The sequence below is a fragment of the Salvelinus sp. IW2-2015 genome, linkage group LG18 (assembly GCF_002910315.2).
Source record: "Salvelinus sp. IW2-2015 linkage group LG18, ASM291031v2, whole genome shotgun sequence".
Lineage (NCBI taxonomy): Eukaryota > Metazoa > Chordata > Actinopteri > Salmoniformes > Salmonidae > Salvelinus > Salvelinus sp. IW2-2015.
The window spans coordinates 10096593-10119341 of NC_036858.1; the positions used below are offsets into that span (position 1 = coordinate 10096593).

The window sequence follows — 22749 nt, forward strand, 5'->3', positions numbered from 1 at the left end:
TACAAGTACATAGTCTCTCTCTCACTTACACACAGATGCTTGCGGACGAGCACACGCATGCACAAGAATAGACACGCACACATGTTTTATGTCACTATTGAGTTTTTGACATACATCCATACATTACGTATTTAACAAACAAAGATTAAACAAGTTCTGATGTTTCACAGAATAGCCTACTTCTCAGGCTGTCATGAGTCATCTTCAGAGAGAGATATAGATATGTATGGTATCAGACAGACTACAGACGTAGCATCTTAATTTGATCACCCTGTTGCTGGATAACTTTTTAAACTTGTAGTGTATTTGCAGTTTAAAAAGGCTTCTGAAGTTTGTAATTTTCCCTTKTGAAAAATGGCTCAATCCCTACAAAAATGTCCATTAGTTATAATCCACATAATAATGAGCATTTTCTGTAGCTGCAGGAGTATATTCCTGCTGTAGTAAACTGGCTCAAATTAAGATCCTACATCTGCACAATGGAAACTCTCCACGAGTCACAGTTCAGGACCAGGTTTCATAGAGTTGTAGATTCTAACTGTACATTTCCAGACAGTTGATCACATTGTGGCTTTGACCTGCAGGGAAACGTGGTTTCAATGTTGTTCAGATGCAGACCGCAGACTATTCCATCGCCTCCGATCGTAAATTGCGCTCTTGTCACATTCCCCATCCATCCATCGTTGGCCCCGCGAAGCGTCGATCACTCCTCAAGAATGCTGAGCTCGGCACATTTTCGAACTAGTTCACCGTAGCACACGACGATGTCTGTGATCGAAAGCAGACCTTAGTTCCTTGTCGTGAACGTCACAGATACATACCCCATCTTGACGGGTATGTATACAAGGCCGTATGTCATTAATGTCAATATGACTCTCACATTTTTTGTGGATAGTGACTGATGTTTTCTTTTCTCAAGCCGGGCGATATTCGGTCCCAAAGTGCATCGGTCACAGCTTCTTTGTTGTGGGGGAACAAAACAGGAGGAGAGCGAGGAGTGTATTCTGTGACTGACCTCTAGGCTGGGGTCACTYGGCTCTGTCCCTGTGGTAGGTAGGCAGCTCTCCCCTCCAGAGGGCACACTCCCAGCCCCTACTGTGAAACCTTTCAGCCCCTTCCTTCAGCCCCTCCGGCACTCACTCCCTCCTGCCCTGGGGTAGAGCATGACCACCACCACCCCCAGGCAGCACATCAGTTGTCACAAGACAAACCCTACCCTGGGGTACATTTCATAGCCACACCAGAGAAGACGAGAGAGCTTTGATTGGTGGTAACCAATAGGGTTTATTTTAGGGATGTTGAGAGGTAGTAGTATAGATGAGGTTTGGATGAAGGGCCAACATGATCCTCATGGGTACTGCACGCAGAACATTAAAGCCATGATCAATTCCTCTTTGAGGCACCTGTGCCACTATGTCTACATCAATCCGAAAGCTACGGCATACCATCAAGGAAATAATTTTAGTCAATTAATAATGTTTCTCAAAAGGATGATTACTTCAGTGAATAGCTGTGTGTCTGGTAAGAAATATAACGGTTGAATAAATCTCACGGTAAATAACTTTTAAATAACTCATATTGATATTGTTTTGACTTAGGCGTGATGTCACGGCATTGTGCAGTGTTTCTGTTACAAAGTTAACACCATCTGAACACACAGAATCATAAGAACATAGAGGAACCACTAAGAGCATTAGACATCATTCTCTAAACACACGATGCAACACACTGGCAAAACTCTAATAACAAGCTGTCCAACCGAGAATAGATTTTCTCTCTATAGGGGAAACATAAGAAATGTATCAATTTCCGCTAACATACTGCAGTCTTTTCATGGGTTAATTTATGTTTTTGCTGTTGTGGTACAGTACATCAATATGCCTTRGTTGAAAATAAAACTTTTCCCTAAGACATGATATAAATAAAAGAGCATTTAACCCTGTGACTCAACAAAAGTGTGAAGTTTGTAATGGTCACAAATCAGTTTCCCAACATCTAAATTGACTTTGGGTTAGTTCTAGAAATAGTGCCCCCTTCTCCCTCCTCTCTCTCCGACTACTGCCTGCCCCGCAGCCCATCAAAATGACAATGGTATTGATGTCAAATGTGTCGCCTTTGGCCCACCACGTTTTATGGCTTTATTGTGTCTCCTTTTATGTCCTCTTGTCGGTGTGGGAGGACAACAATTTAGAAAATTCACTGTAAATGTCTCCCTGTGTGCGTGACAGAGAAAGGGTGTGTGGATGCACTGTATGCACATATATCCGGATCAATTAGTCAGGGCACAACCCCTTAAAAATGGAGTCAACACTTRCTCCCCCCGTATGCCCTCCTCTCCGTTGTCAATCCCAAAGCCTCCATGAAGAGGCAGGCCTTACATCCTTTCACCTATCCTCAGCCACTTTAGGGAGTGCTTGCTTTGAATTATCATGGATGAAATAGATTGAATAAGAAGAACTCTACCTTTTTCCTCTGTCCCTCCCTATACCTCCCCTCTCATTTTCCCTCCCTCTCGCCCTCCCTCTTTCTCTCTCTTTTTTTCACATTACCAGGGGGTGGTGTGTGATTGACAGATGGGAACAAATATTTTTTTTCGTAACCTAAGGCCATCCTCTGTGATTGGCTTGCCAGCTGACATCTCCAAACCTCGCTCGTCTTCTCCCCCCCTTTAATATTGGGCCTGTGGATGAGGCATCCTGAGGGAGAAAAAAAAGTGGAGAGAAAAAGATATCTACCTTAGGAAAGAACCTCAGAGAGGGAGGGAAGGAGAGGACGGGTAGGAGCGTGTGTGTGTGTGTGCGTTTGTGTATGTGTGAGAGAGAGAGACTTACTCTCTTAACTACAAGGAGCCAGACACACTTCCCTGGCCCGACTCAAAGAAGGGGGAAAACAGGAGTTTTTTTTTGTTGCTTCAATTTCATTTAAATTCCCCTCCCTCAACAATCAAGCTTTTGCTAAAGCTTCTCCTCCAGGAAGTCTGTTCTTCATTCCCCATTGGACATTCTATGTATTGATCCATTTCCACTCCTATCACCACAAGGCATACCTCATGGATTTGTACCTGGTTGGATATATGATGTGTGTGTGGTTGTCCAGCTGGCGGGTGCTTGGAGGTTATCCCATCTGGTGGTGAGTACAATCTAGAGTTTCAGCATCAAATCCTAGAGCTGCTATAGGGAGACTTTTGGTCAATGATCATTTTTAGAGGGCAGAATACAGTGCACTTTCAGTTGACTGCGTGGAAAAATGTTCTCCAGCCCAGTCCAAAAGAATCTTAACCTCAAATACTGGTGTAACGGAAAAGGCTTGCCGTTCTTTTCCTCTACACTAAGGTCCATTTATCTTATTAGATAAATGTTGTGATGCTAAGGAGGTTGAAATTGTAGTTTTGAGCATGAAGCTTATTCAACATCTATAGGGATTTTTTAAAAAGGAGCCTATGGATGGCTTGTCTATGTAAATTGTCTCTGTATATTGGCCTGGAGCGTTTCTAAATAGCGGTTGGAATTAGTGTAATTATTGGTTTCGATAATGTCTCCATCCTCCAAGGACAATGACAACATTGAACATCTTCAGGAAAATCTAAAATTGTATGAACTCAACCATACATTTTGTGAGTCCAAATGTATAAGTACTGAGTTTATTTTGTTAAATAAAACTATAATTTTATATTTGGAGTCATACAATCAGGACCTTTTAAGTCAGCGTCATTTTGTTTTGGTTTGCCATTGTGGGTCCATATTCTACATTCTGGCCGCCGGCCCCCAATCATGCCGTGTGACTCTTCATTGTTAACTGAATGTTCATCATTGGTTTTGTTTTCGAGGGAGTTATTCACAAACTAAAGTGTTAACTGTTTAGTACCATCAATGGTGTTTGAAATTACTTAAAGCCCTGTCATTTTGAAATTCTCCAAATCAATGAAATCAACAAATTTGTGAGACTGCCACAGTGTCAGATGTAATTTATACATAAATGGTTTAAATACATTTTAATATACTTAATATAAACAATGATTAAGCATATACTTTGTCATTGAATTAGTATTGCAATATTGCCGAAGTCTATGGGAGTTTATGGTCCAATCAGGTTATGCTCTGTAGGGCTTTATGTGTCTTTGTTGAAATATTCCAGAACCCGTTTGGCACCCTCACATGAAATGTAGAGGATCATCTCATTACAAATTCAGCTTTATGCATCTTTATGCATCTAGGCCTTGCTCTTTTGTAACCTGAAGTATTTTATTTTGGAGATATTTGTGAGTAGGTGTATGACAAAGCTTCTTTGGCTCCTGACACAATACTTGTCAGAGCTACTGCACTTTTAGTAGCCCAGTTAGCATGTGGTCCCACAGCGGTCCTGCCCAAACCACCAGCATCTTCTGGTTTCATTTACAGAGAGTGGKGCTGCCAAACACACAGGCCACAGGGATGAAGTGTTAATGGCASGACGACTTTACACCCACTCCCTTGATTCAGCACACAACATAACAAAGACACCAGGATTCTCTGTCTGAATTACCTGCAGCTGTTCTCTGCTCAAGGAGCTTACATGACACTGGTGTAATGTTCAGCTCCGGACAATGCGCACCACCTTTGATTTGGATAACTCATTTGAAGTGGAGGGTGGGGGAGGTGGAGAGGGAGAAAAGATGAAATGGCCTTGTATAGCTTCAGGTGGTCAGACAGGTGCTGAGGAATGGATGTCATGGAGCGCTGTCACTGTCGTCGTGGAGCGTTGTCGAGCACATCCAAGAGCGGATAAAACAACGAGATGGGTACGTGATGCATCAAGGGAGAGGGTGCTAYGTTTCAGCGAGCCAGGGCTCCTTTCAGCTTCAGGGCGATGACTTGGTCGTAAATTCTCCAGCCAAGTGGTGAAGGGAGGGGAGAAGGAGTTTTGACTGCACCATGCCTGGCAGCCAGTCACACAATCACAAGAAGGGGTGTCGAAAACAAAACAGAGCATAAATAACTCTGGAGATGTACATATGCACAGAGGAAGAGGTYATAGAGTGAAATAGCTAGCTAATGAGGGGGTTTGGAGAGGAGCTGGAGCTGCCACACAAAATACACCCCCCCGCAAGAATGTAACTTAAATAGACCCCTCTTTAAAATGCAAACATCAATGGTAGCTCGAAGAGTTTCCTTAGTGAGAGAAAATAAAGTATGTGTAAAGATATCAAAGCAGATAAAAGATAACAGTATGTTCCAAGAGGMCTCTGTATTTTATTTATTTTATTTTATTTAACCTTTATTTAACTAGTCAGTTAAGAACAAATTCTTATTTACAATGACGGCCTACCCCGGCCAAACCCGGATGACGCTGGGCCAATTGTGCGCCGCCCTTTGGGACTCCCAATCACGGACGGATGTGATAGAGCCTGGATTCGAACCAGGGACTGTAGTGACGCCTCTTGCACTGAGATGTGTGCCCAATCGGGAGACCGCTGCGCCACTCGGTAGACTAGAGCCATCTGATAAAAGTTTTGGCAGCCTGATGCCCATCTCTAATATAAATGTGTGGCTTTTGGAGAAAAATCAGTTTTTCTACTTTGTATAGTATCTCTATTACTCGCCTCTTACACTATACATAAATATAGTACATCTCACAAGTCTCATCTTAAATATCAAGGATTTTGGAAAAGATTGTGGCAAAGCCCTGTACTGCTTCCATACCGTATGGTGTCTTTAGCCAGGCTATACAACTGGGATGTATGAAAAAAATTCTCACMMAATTTTGCGCCTGTTGTCATTCATTGTCATGAGTCTTGTCCTGGAGGCAGAACTAACCGATTTCCCCTTAGATAGGCCAGCTGCAAAGTCAAAATTGGCTATATTGTAAAAAGTCATTAAATCAAAAATTTGCTTTTTGGTCTTAATTTAGGTTAAGGGTTAAGCATTAGGGTATCAGTGTGGTTAATGTTAGGGTTAAGGTTATGGTTAGGTTTAAAATCAGATTTMATGATTTTGTGGCTGTGCCAGTTAGTGACCACTCTGCAGAGCTGCCTCCAGAACAAGACTGGTGACYAAAAATGCTGACCTGCTAATTATTTTTTTCTGTATTCAAATCAAATAATGCTATAGTGCAGCACAACTCAAATAAATACAAATCAAATACAAGTGATTGGAGAAAAAGGGTTGATATGCTTCAACTTTGTATTCTACACTATACTGTACCTACAGTAGGCCTACGTGTTTGTCATCYTGGTAGAATGATGAGAACAGCAACTTAAAAAGATCTTGACAAATCATAAGTAGTTTAGGATGAGCCCATCACACATTAAAAAACCATCAACGCTTGGTGTACACACAGGTAATCCCTAAATGAAAGCACTAAAGCTAACCTGTCAGCCAGTTCAGCCATTTCTGTTTGTATTCATGTTATAGACAGTGGCCATGATGAGTGAATGTCGACACTCCACATCGCCCATGTCTTACCCATTAGAAACTCTTKAAATGCCAACCTTGGTGGAACAAAGATTTGTGGTGTAGTCAAAGAACATTGCCGCATAACCGCTAAACATTTKAATCCAGCAGACTATTACCCACTTAATATTCTGGTAATCATGGCCACTGTTCTGTTACGGAGAGAACCAGAGAGAGGATGTCACCTACGGAAACTGTATGTTACTATTCAAACTGACTGAGCTGTGGCATTAGCTTTTAATGCCAGAGTTTCTGGTGACTTCTGGTGAAATGCAGTTTTTAGCAGATCAGTGTAGCCTCCGGTAGCACCAATTTCAACACCGCCCTAGTCGGCATAATCACATCAGATGCATGGAATCCACTTCCTGCAGGTCAGAGTAGGGATATGTGGAGCACCAAAACTATCTATTTGCTACAATCGTGACAGACAAATACAAGACATTTGTCAATACCACAGACATGGAACACAGGAAATTGCAGAAATATGATGTTAACATATTAGAAAGTACATTCCCATGTAACATAGCATACATTCTGTAATTCTCATGTCTGTTGGTAGTGAAAGCAAAGTGTTACTATAATAAAATAATACACAAAGGAAGTTGAGATTAAGGTACAGAAAGTAGATAGAGGAAAGGCAGTGACATAGATAGTGTATAAAACTAAAGCCCGACCGATATATCGGTTCACCAATATTACTATATCGGTATCGGCCGATAACTCCACCGATAAACGATATTCAATAAATGGGATGAGAAAAGGGAATCTCATGCTGATCTGAACCCTGCGGCCATTCTCATGATGTGTCATTAATGTATYAAATCAACATTTTAGCATAGTTATTAACCACCCCTTTTTTTACATTTTCACCTAAAATGACATACCCAAATCTAACTGCCTGTAACTCAGGCCTAGAAGCAAGGATATGCATATTCTTGGTACCATTTGAAAGGAAACACTTTGAGGTTTGTGGAAATGTGAAAGGAATGTAGGAGAATATAACACAATAGATCTGGTAAAAGATAATACAAAAAACAAAAAAAAATGTATTTTCTTGTACCATCATCTTTGAAATGCAAGAGAAAGGCCATAATGTATTATTCCAGCCCAGTTGAAATTTWGATTTTGGCCACTAGATGGCAGCAGTGTATGTGCAAAGTTTTAGACTGATCTAATGACTCATTGCATTTCTGTAAAAAATGTTGTCTAGAGACTGCCTAATTTGTTTATTAATAACTTTTCATGTTCAAAACTGTGCACTCTCCTCAAACAATAGCATGGTATTATATCACTGTAATAGCTACTGTAAATTGTACAGTGCAGTTAGATTAACAAGAGTTTAAGCTTTCTGCCAATATCAGATATYTCTATGTCCTGAAAAAGTTTCTTGTTACTTACAACCTCATGCTAACTGCATTAGCAGTTTTAAGACAACTGCTCTTTTGGATGGAAATTTATGAGAATTCAGTATGGAAAAATTACACTTTTTCATTTTCCCTGCTGTAAAACAGTATATCGTGCAGATATATCGGTATCGGTACGTTTCGCCCCCCCCAACAAATCAGAATCAAATCCAAAAAATCACACCAGTCGAGCCCTATATAAAAGGTTAGGTAGAGAGAGAGAGAGACGTGAAGTCTAAACACTGTTTCCCTCTGTGATATGTGGGTAGCAGAGTAAATGAAATGGTCAATCTTCTCTAAGTCATGCCTACCATACACATCCCCTGTCCTGCCCTGTCCTGGCCACCCCTGCCCTCTATGTGCAGGGCAACTCTTGTGGCTTAAATGTGGGCTCTAGGGTCTATCTCTGGGTCTCTGGAATGTCATTATGTGACTGTGACCCCCCGAAGGGATCACTTTAATGATCCTCAGTGCGAGAAAACCCTCCGTCTGCAATCCTGGTGTGAAAAGATCAAGGATGTTCAGACATTATATTGAGCAGTGCAATGGGAGGGAGGGGAAAGAAAAGGYGAAAGCCTTACAGAATGTTATTATTAAGACCGGTAAGGTTCCATAACAATGGCAGCGGCAGCCATACAGGCGGGTGTTAAAGACACCCCTAATGCCTGTGAGAATTATCTATGGCTAGTATAGTGACTTCGCCAGACAGAGATCTGTACCATGTGAAATGCAAGTTTATTTRCCGATTTGGCTAACCTCCATTCTGTACAGTAGATATTGGACTAGCCTACATCACTTGAGCAGGTGGATAAGGTTCCCTATTTGTGCCCCAGTTTGGGTTATATTGTGCTGTGGTTCCTTTGCCACAGTGATAGCTACAGTAGCTAGCTAACTGCTTGAATTGCAATCGATGTACGTCATCCGAGTGAGCTAACACTCAGTTGACACAAAAAGAGCCTGACACCTGACTGTCCAGCTCTACAAAACAAACCACTGGCATGACGTTATCCAGTCTAACCAGACGGTRGGGAGAGAGGTTCAAAGGAGGCTGGTAGTTCAAAGCAGTAAAGGAGATTCCTAATCTCCGCATATCATCAAAGAACATGTGATGACAAAGTCCCACAGTGCAGGGCTATTACCTGCGTTAAAACACAGGTCAGGACAGTTCCTCAAAGGAAAATAGGCCAAAACGCCAAGAGGCACAGGAGTCCTCAGGGGCACACACATGGACTGAGAAAGAAAGAGAGAGAGAGAGAGAAGGAGAGAGGGAGGTTAAAGAGGGAAGGAACAAACTCATTCACTCTGAAACGTTCAACCCACACACACACCACCGTATAAACCTTAATTTGCCAGAATTGCTCGTTTTTATAGCTCCTGTTTGAAAATCTGCTACTGGGCTCCCGAGTGGCGCAGTGGTCTAAAGCACTGCATCTCAGTGCTAGAGGCATCACTACACACCCTGGTTCAATTCCAGGCTGTATCACAGTCCCAAACACGGGCGGCGCACAAACGGCCCAGCCTCGTCCGGGTTAGGGTTTGGCCGGGGTAGATAAGAATTTGTAAAGAAGAATTGACAAGTGCTGAAGCGCGTAARGCGTAAAAATCCTCTGGCCTCGGTTGCAACACTCACTACCGAGTTCCAAACTGCCTCTGGAAGCAACGTCAGCACAAGAACTGTTCGTCAGGAGTATCATGAAATGGGTTTCCATGGCTGAGCAGCCTCACACAGGCCTAAGATCACCATGTGCAATGCCAAGAGTCGGCTGGAGTGGTGTAAAGCTTGCCGCCATTGGACTCTGGAGCAGTGGAAACACATTCTCTGGAGTGATGAATCACGCTTCACCATCTGGCAGTCCAACAGACTAATCTGGGTTTGGCGGATGCCAGGAGAACACTACCTGCCCCAATGCATAGTGCCTACTGTAAAGTTCGGTGGAGGAGGATTGTCTGAGGCTGTTTTTCATGGTTCGGGCTAYGCCCCTTAGTTCCAGTGAAGGGAAATCTTAGCGCTACAGCATACAATGACATTCTAGATGKTTCTGTGCTTCKAACTTTGTGGCAACAGTTTGGGGAAGGCCCTTTCCTGTTTCAGCATGACAATGCCCCCGTGCCCAAAGTGAGGCCCATACAGAAATGGTCTGTCGAGATRGGTGTGGCCTGCACAMAGCCCTGACCTCCACCCCATTGAACACATTTGGGATGAATTGGAATGTACAGTAAATCCCCGCAGCAATGTTGAAAAGCCTTCCCAAAAGAGTGGAAGCTGTTATAGCAGCAAAGGGGTACAAACTCCATGACTTGCATCACCGCCAGGTATGGCAACTGCTCGGCAACCAACCGTAAGGCACTACAGAGGGTAGTGCGTACAGCCCAGTACATCACTGGGGCCAAGCTTCCTGCCATCCTGGACCTATATACTAGGTGTGTCAGACGAAGGCCWWYAAAATTGTCAAAGACTCCAGTCACCCWAGTCATAGCCTGTTCTCTCTGCTACCGCACGGCAAGCGGTACTGGAGCYCCAAGTCTAGGTCCAAYWMGCTRCTWAACAGCTTCTACCTTCCAAGCCATAAGACTGCTGAACAGTTAATCAAATGGCCACCCAGACTATTTGCATTGACACCCCCCCACCTTTGATTTCACACTGCTGCTACTCAATGTTTATTATCTATGCATAGTCACTTTACCCCTACCTACATGTACAAATGATCTTGACTAACCTGTACCCCACACATTGACTCAGTACTGGTACCCCCCTYTATATAGCCTCCTTATTGTTATTTTATTGTGTGACTTTGTTTTTGTTATTTTTTTGCAATCTTTTTATTTAGTTRATTCATTTTCTTAAAACTGCATTGTTAGTTAAGGGCTTGTAAGTAAGCAGTTCACAGTAAGGTTGTTGTATTTGGCGAATGTGACAAATAACATTTGATTTGATGATTTTTATTTTTTTAAACTTTGGAATGAGATGTTTGACGAGCAGGTGTCCACATACTTTTGGTCATGTAGTGTAATTCAATAAATGTTATGTTGAATCAATGRTGTTTCCACGTCATTTCAACCCACAAATTATATGTGATGACTTTGAATCAACGTGAAAAAATGTTGTCATTTTTTTCACCCAAGTTTTAACCTTAATCAAATGGTGATATTTTTGGTTGATTTCACGTTGACAATTCAACCAAATGTAAATCAAAATGAGTGGTCATTATTATTATTCATTATACCTCTCCTAGCATTGTGAGTGGTCTCACAATGCTAGGAGAGGTAAAGCCAGGGCAGTCACCGATTACTACTGTTTCCTTTGGATGGTTCATACAAACACTTTGTAAACAGGCCATGCCGTTTTCAATCTGACCAGTTTCAGTTGTGTATGTGCTCTGACATACAGAGCGAGACTGAGAGCAAGCAAGAGAGAGAGAATGAGAGAAAGAAAGAAAGAAAGAAAGAAGGAAAGAAAGAAAGAAAGAGCTACTTCCACTATGACTGGCAGTGCTGCACTGAGTTAAACACAGTCAGTCAGAGTGTTCTGTCTGCTCCCCAGCGAACTGCAAGCTGCACGGCTCTCACACTCAGTGTCGCTTCCTGACAGGCAGGTTKACAAGTTTACACCCCAGCTCCCTGTTCTCCTCTGTTCTGACTGCAGGGGCTCCCTGTCCCAGCTTTGCACTCACTCTCAAAGTATTGAAGGAGGGAGAGCAAGAGCGAGGGAGAGAGGGATGAAGGGAGAGAGGGATGAAGGGTTTGAAGGAAGAAAAAAAAACAGGTTGGAAAATTTCAGGGGTCCTGTCATTTTTTATCTGATCAGCCCAGAGCTGTTGGACTACAAATCAAAAGTGTGCCAAAGAAAAACAGAACACAACAACACAGACAGGAGCTGTGCATTCCAGCCTCCGCCAGGAAAAGTCCCATCCTGGGGGCGAAGCCGACAACTTCCTGTGCCCCACTTACACTCTCTTCAGAGTGTCTTTGTCTCTCCTGTGGATTCTGTGGTTGGATTATAATTGAGATTCRGATGGCAATGTTTTGGTGTTCATCCTGAGTGCATGAGGCCTCATTTAGCACAGACCCCCAGGGTAAATCTGACAACTTCTGATGTCAACATAGAACTAGTATAAAGTTTGATAGCATTTCATTGTAGAGAGCATTCCTATAGACCGAACAGTCTGTGGACTTTATATGGTCTCTAACTATCTGGAGTCTGAGTTTCATCTTGGTGTGATTGATAAGACAACTATCGTATGCAAATGGAACTGCAAATGGGAATCAGGATTGCAAGGTGTCCCGGTATCRTTTCCAACTGTCCCGTTATCTGGTTTTAATGTCCATTCTAGAATGCCCTAGCCAATCAGAAACGAGTATTCAACAATGCTGTGGTATAAGATTAATTGAATTAATCGAATAAAAGTTTTTCACACATGCACAAGACTGATTGGCATTCATCAACAACTATCCCTATGCAAATGTGTGGTGGAGAAATCTTAAATGAATCCCACTTCTCTCCTACAACACAGATCTATCAGCAAGTCATAATCGACGGGTTACYTTATGTGTAGTGGTGGTTGAGACTGACTGTTCTACGCAAATAAACAAGGTACAGTCAGTCATCACATTGAAATGAAATTAAATGTGATATGAGTCAAAAGGTTGGTATATCAGCATCTGCCAAATTTATGAAGTAGCCAGTCGACACACTCAACAAGCAGGATAATGCAGTGGCTGAGGCTACAACAAACCTAGTTATGGTACAGTAGTTTCACTGAACATTCAGTTGAATTAAAAGACAGCAATTTGGCCCCACAGCAGGGTAATTTTCTGGATAAAAATTGTGTTTAGGTGGTGGATGTGACGGTGGAGGTGGCCAATGGCGTGGTCAACGATTGAACATTTTAGAGGCTTTAGAGGCATTTTAGAGGCTCTTCTCTTGGCCGCAGAGACAAAATTTGCTGTCTTACAGCTAATTTCCTGAAATTCTACACATTTTGCCATGGAGATACATGTTTTACCATTTTAAAGCTGGCTTCCTGCAATTCTACACATTTTGCCATGAGGCTGAGAGAACATTTGCAGTTTTAAAGCTAATTTCCTGAAATTCTACACATTTTGCCATGGCTTATACCTGAGTGACTCAAACAACAAACTCAATGGGGGCCACATGCCATGACAAAAATARTCCTGAATGCATAGCTTTAATTTTTGTGATTGTTTGGTCTCAAAGAATATCTTTTAAAAAATACATAGGTCCATTATAATAATAATAATAATATTTTGTGCGTTTCTTTGAGAAAAGAAAACAAGAGCACTAACATGTGACGTTCATAGGAMCACATCAAATTTGGMGTCAAATGAAAGCAAAGTCTACATGTTTGAGAAATTAAGGCATACAGTATATACATTACAACCATTTTCCATCTGACAAATTAGGAATAAGCAAAGGTTTTGGAAAAGGAACATCTATCAGAAAAAGTCTTAAAAGGCATTAGAAATACATCAAAACACATCAATATTTTCACATTTCTCCCATGAGGAGGGAGGACAATGAAAGTTCACAGAAGTAACAAGTAAATGTAGACCTATCAATTAGTTATAGTATTTTTACTGATAACAATTTGGTTTATGATTTATTAAGTCGGTAACAGAATGACCAAAAAAATCTGTAAAAGAATGACTACAACTGAATTGGCTACAATGGGAATTCATAGTAGTCACACACCACAATTGGGTCACCTGCCACTGTTCTCCCTTCCACTGGCATACTGTTAGGTTCAGCTCATAACCATTTTCTTTCTTTTTCTATCGCTAGGTGGTCAAAGCAAGAGTGTGAAAACAGTCTGGACAACCCCTCCCTCTCACTCTCCCTGTCTCTCTTCTCACTCTCTCCAGTTAATGTCATTTCTCCCGGCTCTTACTGACACCTACCCATGAGCTCCCTTTCTTTCCATTCACTGTAACCAGCCCACTGAGCACCGAACGACACTGGACGTCCATGGACGTTGAAAAATAGTTGAGTTTGTGTCAGTCCAAATTTTAACCAATCTTAGACGTCTATTTCACAAGTTTGAACAGCACAGTACAGTAGAGTAAAGAAAAGTAGAGTGTAGGTCAGTACAATACAGTACAGTACTTTTGAAAGTCTCTGGAAAAGTTTTTAAAAGTTTGGTTATTAGCTACCTTTTGAAATTGTTTCCCGTGGCGCGGTTAGCCTCAGTTGCTGGGACCGCTATATCTGTCCAGGGATCCAGCCTCTGTTGCTGGGACCGCTATATCTGTCCAGGGATCCTGCCAACCAAAAGTTTGAAGAGCTGCTGGGCGTAGCAGCTAGCCTAGCTGCTAACTAGCTATCCAGCTAGCAACGTTTACTTAAAAGCTTGAACACAGGCCCTAACGCGGTTAGCCCTTGTGGCTGGGACCGCGGATTATCCTGGGCTAGTGGCTGTCTAAATCCCTGCTGTTTGTTGCTGTTTAAATCTGCCCTCAGTATTTGGACAAAGCTCTTGAAGCTACACTACATGACCAAAAGTACGTGGACACATGCTTGTTGAACATCTCATTCCAAAACCATGGGCATTAATATGGAGTTGGTCACCCCTTTGCTGCTCAACAGCCTCCACTCTTCTGGGAAGGCTTTCCACTAAATGTTGGAACATTTCTTCTGGAACTTGCTTCAATTCAGCCACAAGAGCATTAGTGAGGTTGGGCACTGATGTTGGGCGATTAGGCCTGGCTCGCAGTCTGCGTTCCAATTCATCGTAAAGATGTTAGATGGGATTGACGTCAGGGCTCTCTGCAGGCCAGTCAAGTCTTTCATACAAATCTGGACAAACCATTTCTGTATGGACCTCACTTTGCATGGGGGCATTGTCATGCTGAAACAGGAAAGGGCSTTCCCGTTTGCCACAAAATTGGAAGCACTGAATCATCTAGAAGGTCATTATATGCTGAGGGCAGGTAGCGTTTTCCTGGCATACGCCAAACCCAGATTAGTCAGTCGGACTACTAGATGGTGAAGCGTGATTCATCACTCCAGAGAACGCATTTCCACTGCTCCAGAGTCCAATGGTGGCGAGCTTTACACCACTCTAGCCGTTACTTGGCATTGCGCATGGTGATTTCATGAAGCTCCCGACAACCAGTTATTGTGCAGATGTTGCTTCCAGAGGTAGTTTGGAACTCGGTAGGGAGTGTTGCAACCAAGGACAGACGATTTTTACGRACTATGCGCTTCAGCACTCGGCGGTCCCGTTCTGTGAGCTTGTGGCCTACCACTTCGCAGCTGAGCTGTTGTTGCTCCTAGATGTTTCCACTTCGCAATAACAGCACTTACAGTTGGCCGGTGCCTCTYACAGGGCAGAAATTTGAAAAACTGACTTGTTGGAAAGGTGGCATCCTATGACGGTGCCACGTAGAAAGTCACTGTAAGGCAATTCTACTGCCAATGTTTGTATATGGAGATTGCATGGTTGTGTGCTCGATTTTATACACCTGTCAGCAACGGGTGTGGCTGAAATAGCAGAATACACAAATTTGAAGTGGTGTCCACATACTTTTGTATATATTGTTTACTTTTGTATAAAATATCTAATAATGAAAGAGAAGAATCGCTGTTTAGAATTTTGACAAGTTAGTGTGGGAGAGGTGAAAAAACTATTGTTATCCATCAATAATAATAATAATAATAATAAGCCACCAGGCATAAAAACTATTGAGAATGATAGCAGACTGTATTGCCACCKCTATTTGCGTTATCTATTTGCGTCATCTTTAACAAAAGCCTAAAGGAGTGTATGTGTCTGTTCTTAGTAAACTGATGGAGAGGATTGTGTTTGACCAAATACAATGCTAGTTTTCAGAGAACAAGTTAACTACTGACTTCCAGCATGCATATAGAGAAGGGCACTAAACATGTACTGCACTGACTGATGATTGATTAAAATAAATTGATAATATATTTGATAGTTGGAGCTGTTTTCTTAGATTTCAATGCAGCTTTTGAAGTTATTGATAATACATTGTTATAAAAAAAATCATCACATTGTTGGAGAGTTATTTAACTAATAGAACCCAGAGAGTATTATTCAATGGAAGCTTCTCTGTGGTGTCCCTCAGGGCAGTTTCCTTGGGCCTTTACTCTTCTCTATTTTTACAAATMATTTGCCACTGGTCTTACTCGAAGCTAGAATGACTATGTACGGATGACTCCACATGTCAGCACCCAAAGCCAGTGAGCTCACTGAAATGCTAAATAAGGAGTTACAGTCAGTATCAGAATGGGTGATTATTAATAAACTGGTCTTAGATACATCTAAAACTAAAAGCATTGTATTTGGTTCAAAACGTGACCATTGAGCAAGTTGAGAAACCTAAACTCCTAGGTATATCATTGAATGGTCAATGATCATGGTCAAATCATATTGACAAAGTTGTTGTGAAGATGGGGAGGGGTATGTCTGTTATTAAAATACATGTTGTGTTTTTTACACAAAAATGAACTGTACTAMCACTGGTCTTGTCCCTTCTTGATTACTGTRGATTAAAATGGTCAAGTGCCGCAAAGTAAGAAAGCTGCAGCTGGCTCAAAACAGACACACACACAGACACGCTCGAACACACACAGTATTGTTGTTGTTGTATTGTTTGTATAATGTTTCAGTTGCATTGTTTGTATATCGTCGTATTTTAAATTTGTATGGCACTCCTTGTCTATCAGTGTATCAGTGTTTTGTTACTTTTCATGTTTTGRGTTTTTTGTGGACCCCAGGAAGAATAGCTGCTGCTTCTGCAAAACTAATGGAGATCCAAATAAACAAATAATCTGTACTGTACTGTGATGCCCAAACTTTTGAAACATAGACGTCTATGATTGGTACAGATTTGTCCGGTTCAGACCAACCAAATTTGGTATTGTTTGGGGACAGAGCTCATTAGAATAATAGCCAGTGAGTAGAATAATACCCAAACATGCAAAGGAGGCTATTACATTTTTCTACCTTTTGTGTACCTATTCCGGATACATCACTATGAAGAGAATGACATTCATAACTATGCATTTCAGTATAGTACAGATCAGGGACCCATAATTTAATTATGTTACCGTAATTCCGTTACCAGGTGTTAATCCACTTCACTTAATAACCAAAATAGATTTTTTCAAACTCAAGGTGTCATATCATAGCTGACACCCCATTCTTTTTGCAGACATCTTGRAATCTTAATTCGGAGCATATACATGGAAAACGTGGTTGCATAAAACCTGAGGGAGATTTTGACAGAAATTCTGTTACCAAATTTGTTTCTGCACAGTGCTTCCAGTAAATGTGTTTTTGTAAAATTCTCAGTGGAAATTGTTCAAAGTAGTCTTGTGCATAGAGTTGTATGGTTTGTTTAACTTTGCAATCGATGGTTTTTGTTTGGCATAATTTTAAAGTGAAAYATCTGAGTCTCAGCGTAATTCTGTTACTGTGGAATTGCCCTTTTCTACATACTTTATATCTGATTGTAGTCGTTTAAGTTTAAACTAAAAACGTTTTACAATCCCGTAAATTATGTTTATTTATTATTTATTTTATTTTTTACTCTTTCGATTTACATTTCTATGCAGAAAAAGCACTSTACAGTAACTATGACAGGGTAGCCATGTGTGCACCTAAATGCATGGCATGATAGGAGTAAAGCCTTGGAGTACAAGTAGCAACAGAGCCATCCCCTCTACACAAGCACACACCACCCTKTTTTCCATGGAGCTTTGAACAGTGCCTGGGGAATAATGCATAGAGGGATGGATTGTGACAGGCTGGTTCTCTCTAATCCTTCTCTCCCTATCTGTTTTGCTCTCTCTTCCTAGGCCCCATTATMGTCATAGTGCCATGGGCAAACGTTGCATTTTTGCCGATTATAACTCAGTCAGAAGACATTAGCAATACCCCTCCTGGAAATGTTGGTTACTGCAGTTAAGTAGCCTAGCCTACCTGCACTTTGCTCAAGCTAAAGTGAGTTTGACAGCTTGTTGGGCATAATTTCWGCTCTCCATTCAAAATCTTCATTGTTGCATGTGTGTAGCATAGATTCAGGAATTCAATTGTCCATCTATTAATTGAAAACCGAATCCCCAACCCTGTAATATTGCATGGATCTTACCTGATAACTTTTCATTGCCAAAAGTTACAACTTGTGGTGTATTTTAGTGTAGGCAACACCATGCTAGAAAATTACAATCGGTAACAAAGKGCGGGAAGAAAAGGAACAGCACGAGACTGTTTTACTGATATAGCGGCTGTCTGTCCAGCTGGTCTAGATAGTTCGTGTCGGTTTGCTCTGTTTGTGTTTTTGAAATATCACATAGTGGCGACACTCTTTGATATGATATATGTTTGATAAACCTTTACAAGATTAAAGTTAGCAACGTACAAATGGTGAAGGTCTAAATGTGGCGCCATGTTGGCGGAAGTTATGTTAACTCGTTGACAACTTGACTGACATTTTCTGCGCGTGAAAAACGTGTAGGCTATTTACATCAACAAGTAAACTTAAGCAATAATGGACCAAGCAACCACAAGTCTAGTTCCAGAAGTGTTCCTCATGATGAGGGCTCCAACAAAATGGTGAGTTCAGCAGTGACGTTAACAACACAAATATAAAGCTTTATTGGAAATCCTAAATAATTCAAATGTGTCTGCTAATATAACGACTGAAGCAATTTAAAACAGCAACTACATAGTCACAGTGTCCTGTTCTTTTATAGGCCTATTACTGGATAGGTGGATGACAAACTGACAACAATATTGGTGAATTGAGATAGCTTGCCTAGTTATCCCCTTCACATGGCTACATTCAAATGATAGAGAATGGGATGAGTTGTAGCCTAGGCCTATTGAGGAAAAAAGTTGTCAACATGGTATAACAGCACTGTCATAGGGACATCCTTTTCAGGAATATGCCCACTCACTTTACAAAGTAAGCCTATAGGCCTAATACAACTGAGTGATTGCACATGTTACAGTTGACATTGGCTTTATACTATTGGAGAGATTAAGATGGCTACACATTTGAGGTAATTGTCCTTGACTGGTGTTGAGCTGAATGCATGACTGGAGGTTAAAGTGATGATAGGATAGGAGGCCTAGCTGGTCATGAACTTCAAACTGCTCCTACAGGCCACCAAGCTCAAGGCAATGAGGTCAGGTGTCATGCTTAAAGTGGTTCAGAGGGTGGCAGAGTGTTTTTTGTGCCTCTGGGCATGGAGTACCTGGCTGTTATAAAGGGAAAGTCTGCTCTTAGACAGGTATGACATTTTGACCCCAGTGATGTAGACCTCCCACAGAGATAGCTGCAAAACATTCTAGCCACACATACTGATTGAATCAAAGGTTATTCAGCAGCAGTGGTGAAGCAAACCTTCATAGAAGACATATGGAGCAGAATCGCAACCTTCACAGAGGCTTTGCCCCTGTGAAAATAGCCTTGATAGATATGTCCTGAATTTCAACTGTTTTGCACTTTGTGGTGAAATCCCTTTGTCTCCTCTTCTTCGTGTCTGTGGTTTCCAGTGGCCCATATGCTCATGTCGAGTTGCTTTTGATACTGAGAAAACCCCCAACCAGCAGTACTAATCCCCCACAGGGCCAGAGGAGGCCCCACAGTCACAGACCTGCCTAGGCATGCACCTGCCAAGCAGTTTCTGCTCCCCTGTCTACTCCCCTAGAGTGGATTCCCCCGGCATTCTGCCTCCCTCGGCCCATGCCCTGCTGCTTCTGTGCTCCTCTCCAACTTGGTTGAGACACATCGCTCATGGCTTCCAAGAAGCGAGGCAAAGCCGACCGGCTCAGCGTGATATACGCACAGCGCTGTGGGTGTGTGTGTGTGTGATATGCCTGGCTTCCTCTCAGATCTAAGACTGTCATTAGCACCTAGCCAAAGACACTCCTTGCTTTCATCTCGTCAGTCCATTACAGACCAAGTGAGGCTCATCCTTTACAAACAAAATAAAAGAGGACGCAGAGCCTCAGCGTGTAGTCTAAACACGTTAAGTCCACAAGAAAGCCCTTGTGTGGTTAAGTAATTGACTTCATCAGACATCCACACGACGCCTCCGAAACTGGTGCGTCAGCAGCAATCGTACCAGAAGGAGGCGGGGCGAGCTGATTGGCTATGTGGTGCCAGGGATGGGCTCCACCACGGCAGGCAGCTCCATGCAGGGCCAGGGCATCAACTCAGGTCCGCCCCATAGCAGGTTGGGAGATTAATGGGCAGTAGCACAGCTGGCAGACTGTGTAATTYCGCAACTTAGTCACTCAGTCATTCCAGACAGAGTGAAGTCAGCAACACTTGAACTCAGTGGCATTTCTGGGATTGGCAGATGAGTTTATAAGGTCTTCCCTCATGCCTGAGTAAACATGGCCTTAGATTATCGGATAACAGAAAAAGATGGATAGATAAAAAATGACCGCTCTCTAATTACCAGCACATAAATCAGAGGTCTACTTTTGTGCAAGGGAACATGAAATGTTATGGAACTATTTATTCAGTTGATATCATTGGGATATTGTTATTGGGCCGACAGATATTTATGAATACGAACACATATTTCAAGTGTGTGTTTTAAAATAACAAAACTCAGCATTGAAATGAGATAGAGGTCTGAAGCCTGGGTGAATGCAGGTGAAATGACTTTAGCTTTACCATATCTTAATCTTTTAAGATAGGACTGCTCACTGCAATAGACTTTGAACTAGTCACTTGTCTTCCCTCCATCTTTATTTAGTCCAGAAATTGCATGATCTTTCTGAACATTATTGGTAAGTTAGTACAAGATGAACATGTGGCAGGCCAGGSAGTGATGACTGTTGACAGTCTCACATGTTCCATCAGCTTAGCTGCAGTACTAGCCATTCAGCCTGCRYTCTCAGTGCGTAAGCCCCATTGGCAAGCAGTGAAACCTGGGAGCCTGCTGTAACAATGCTCACCTGTATTCCAAAGGAGATCAAAAAGCAAAAGTGTGAGGAAGGCGGTGGTGGGGGGTTGTGGCTGGGAGAGAAAGCAAAGCGTACATGAGCTGTGAACTTTTCCCTCTGACTTCAATGTCTTGGCTTTTGTGTCGGGGTGGGTTGCAGCAGCGCGCTCATCTTTCAGAGTCAGTGGCTGCCGTGATAGAGTTGCGCCCTGCGGCTGGCCTGAGGTCTTCCCGAGTGGCGCTCTGATCTGATCAGCACCGATTGTTCCCCATGATTCTCTCTCCCTCTCTCTCCCTCTCTCTCTCACTCTCTCTCACTCTCTCTTACACTCTCTTACACTCTCTTACACTCTCTTACACTCTCTCACACTCTAAAATGTCTGTGTATGCTGATGAAAAAATCCGTACAATATCATGAAACAGATAAGGATCATGAATGCTCTGTCTCTTGAGAGAAGCTACTGCTAAATTATAGTACTGTCAATTTAGCTTACAGGACTTAATATCTGCATGCAATGGATTGTGGTGCATGGTGGATTGCGCCACTTCGCATAGGTAGGTAAGGGAATGTTTATAAAAGTGGCATACACTCACAAATAAATAAACAATAAAACCTCAAAATCTCATAACTACTTTATGGCAAACATAGCATCTTCTAGAAGGTTCAGTTTTGTTTGAGCCTGTCATCACAGTAAGCATGTTAAAACATGGACATAGCAAACATCACCTTTTCCTCTCCTTCCCTTATCTAAGGAGAAAAAACAGGCAATTAAAGTTAATTACCTCGATGAAACTATAATGGTTTCTGGCATCCCTGGCTGATCTGGGCTGTCTCGTTGTGGTGATTAATCCATGTTTAGGCACATCTTTGCCAGCCCGCTGGTGAGGCACAGGGAGTTTTAGGAATGCCATATGTCCAATACGACACATGGCACACACTTAAGTGCATACACACTCTTTCACACACACACACACACACACACACACACACACACACACACACACACACACACACACACACACATCGCATATCATAAATTAGGCTAATAACAGAGAATTGAGCATGTGTGTTGTTTGTGTGTGTCTTATCTAGAGGAGAAACTAACAGACAGATTAGCGTGTTATCTTTCGGATCATCAGGATCTGCGGGGGCTAACAAGAGGGAGCACTTTGAAAAGTCAATACTAATAGGTCATATCCCTTTCTTGAAGAGGGGCTATTAGCTTCTGTAAGTGCAACTGCATTAAGCACTCATGCAGCCAATAAAACACTCACAGAGTCAACCCAACCCCCACAGAAAAACAATAATCAACCCCACCTACTACAAAAGCAACTCTGAGCACAGAATATATTAAAACCAATGGGACAAAAAGTTGCATTTTGTATATCGAGAGGCAATCTGCTTTCTTTCTTTGAACAATATGCCTCTGTGGAGGGCCTCCCTGGCATATATAACCCTCCCTGCCATTGAGGCAGTGAGTTCAGGGAGGGCCCTCTATACTCAATGGCAGCAGATCCTATAGATGGCTTCTCGTTAGAAAGCTGAATGGAGATACAGAGAGACTGACAGACTGTGTAGGGTAGGCGCTAGACTAGACAGTAATATACTGTAGGTCTGGATGGGCAGGTACATGACACACTCCCCCGTCCTTCCCTCTCCCTGTGTTGCAGGTCCCTAGCCTTGGGGCAGCAGTACTCGTCTCTGGGCTCCCAACCCATCCTGTGTGGCTCTATCCCCGGCCTGGTGCCCAAGCAGCTGCGCTTCTGTCGCAACTACATCGAGATCATGCCCAGTGTGGCCGAGGGCGTGAAGRTGGGCATCCAAGAGTGCCAGCACCAGTTTAGGGGGCGCCGCTGGAACTGCACCACCATCAAGGACAACCTGGCCATCTTCGGGCCCGTGCTGGACAAAGGTAGGCCTACTACTGTAACAGGACTGTTTGTTTGAAGAATACAAATATACTCCTTCCTCTAT

General features: G+C 42.4%; 1 protein-coding gene across 2 annotated transcripts in view; it reads left to right on the forward strand.

The window, feature by feature from the left end:
* The first annotated feature begins 2673 nt into the window (after positions 1-2673).
* The window catches only part of LOC111977430 (proto-oncogene Wnt-3-like), a 28482-nt gene continuing 8406 nt past the window's right edge, over positions 2674-22749 (forward strand). The window contains 2 exon segments of one of the 2 annotated variants that reach the window (XM_024006846.2): positions 2674-3129; positions 22446-22687. In XM_024006846.2, the coding sequence (XP_023862614.1) occupies positions 3050-3129; positions 22446-22687 (322 nt within the window). In that variant the 5' untranslated portion in view covers positions 2674-3049. 2 annotated transcript variants of the gene reach the window in all.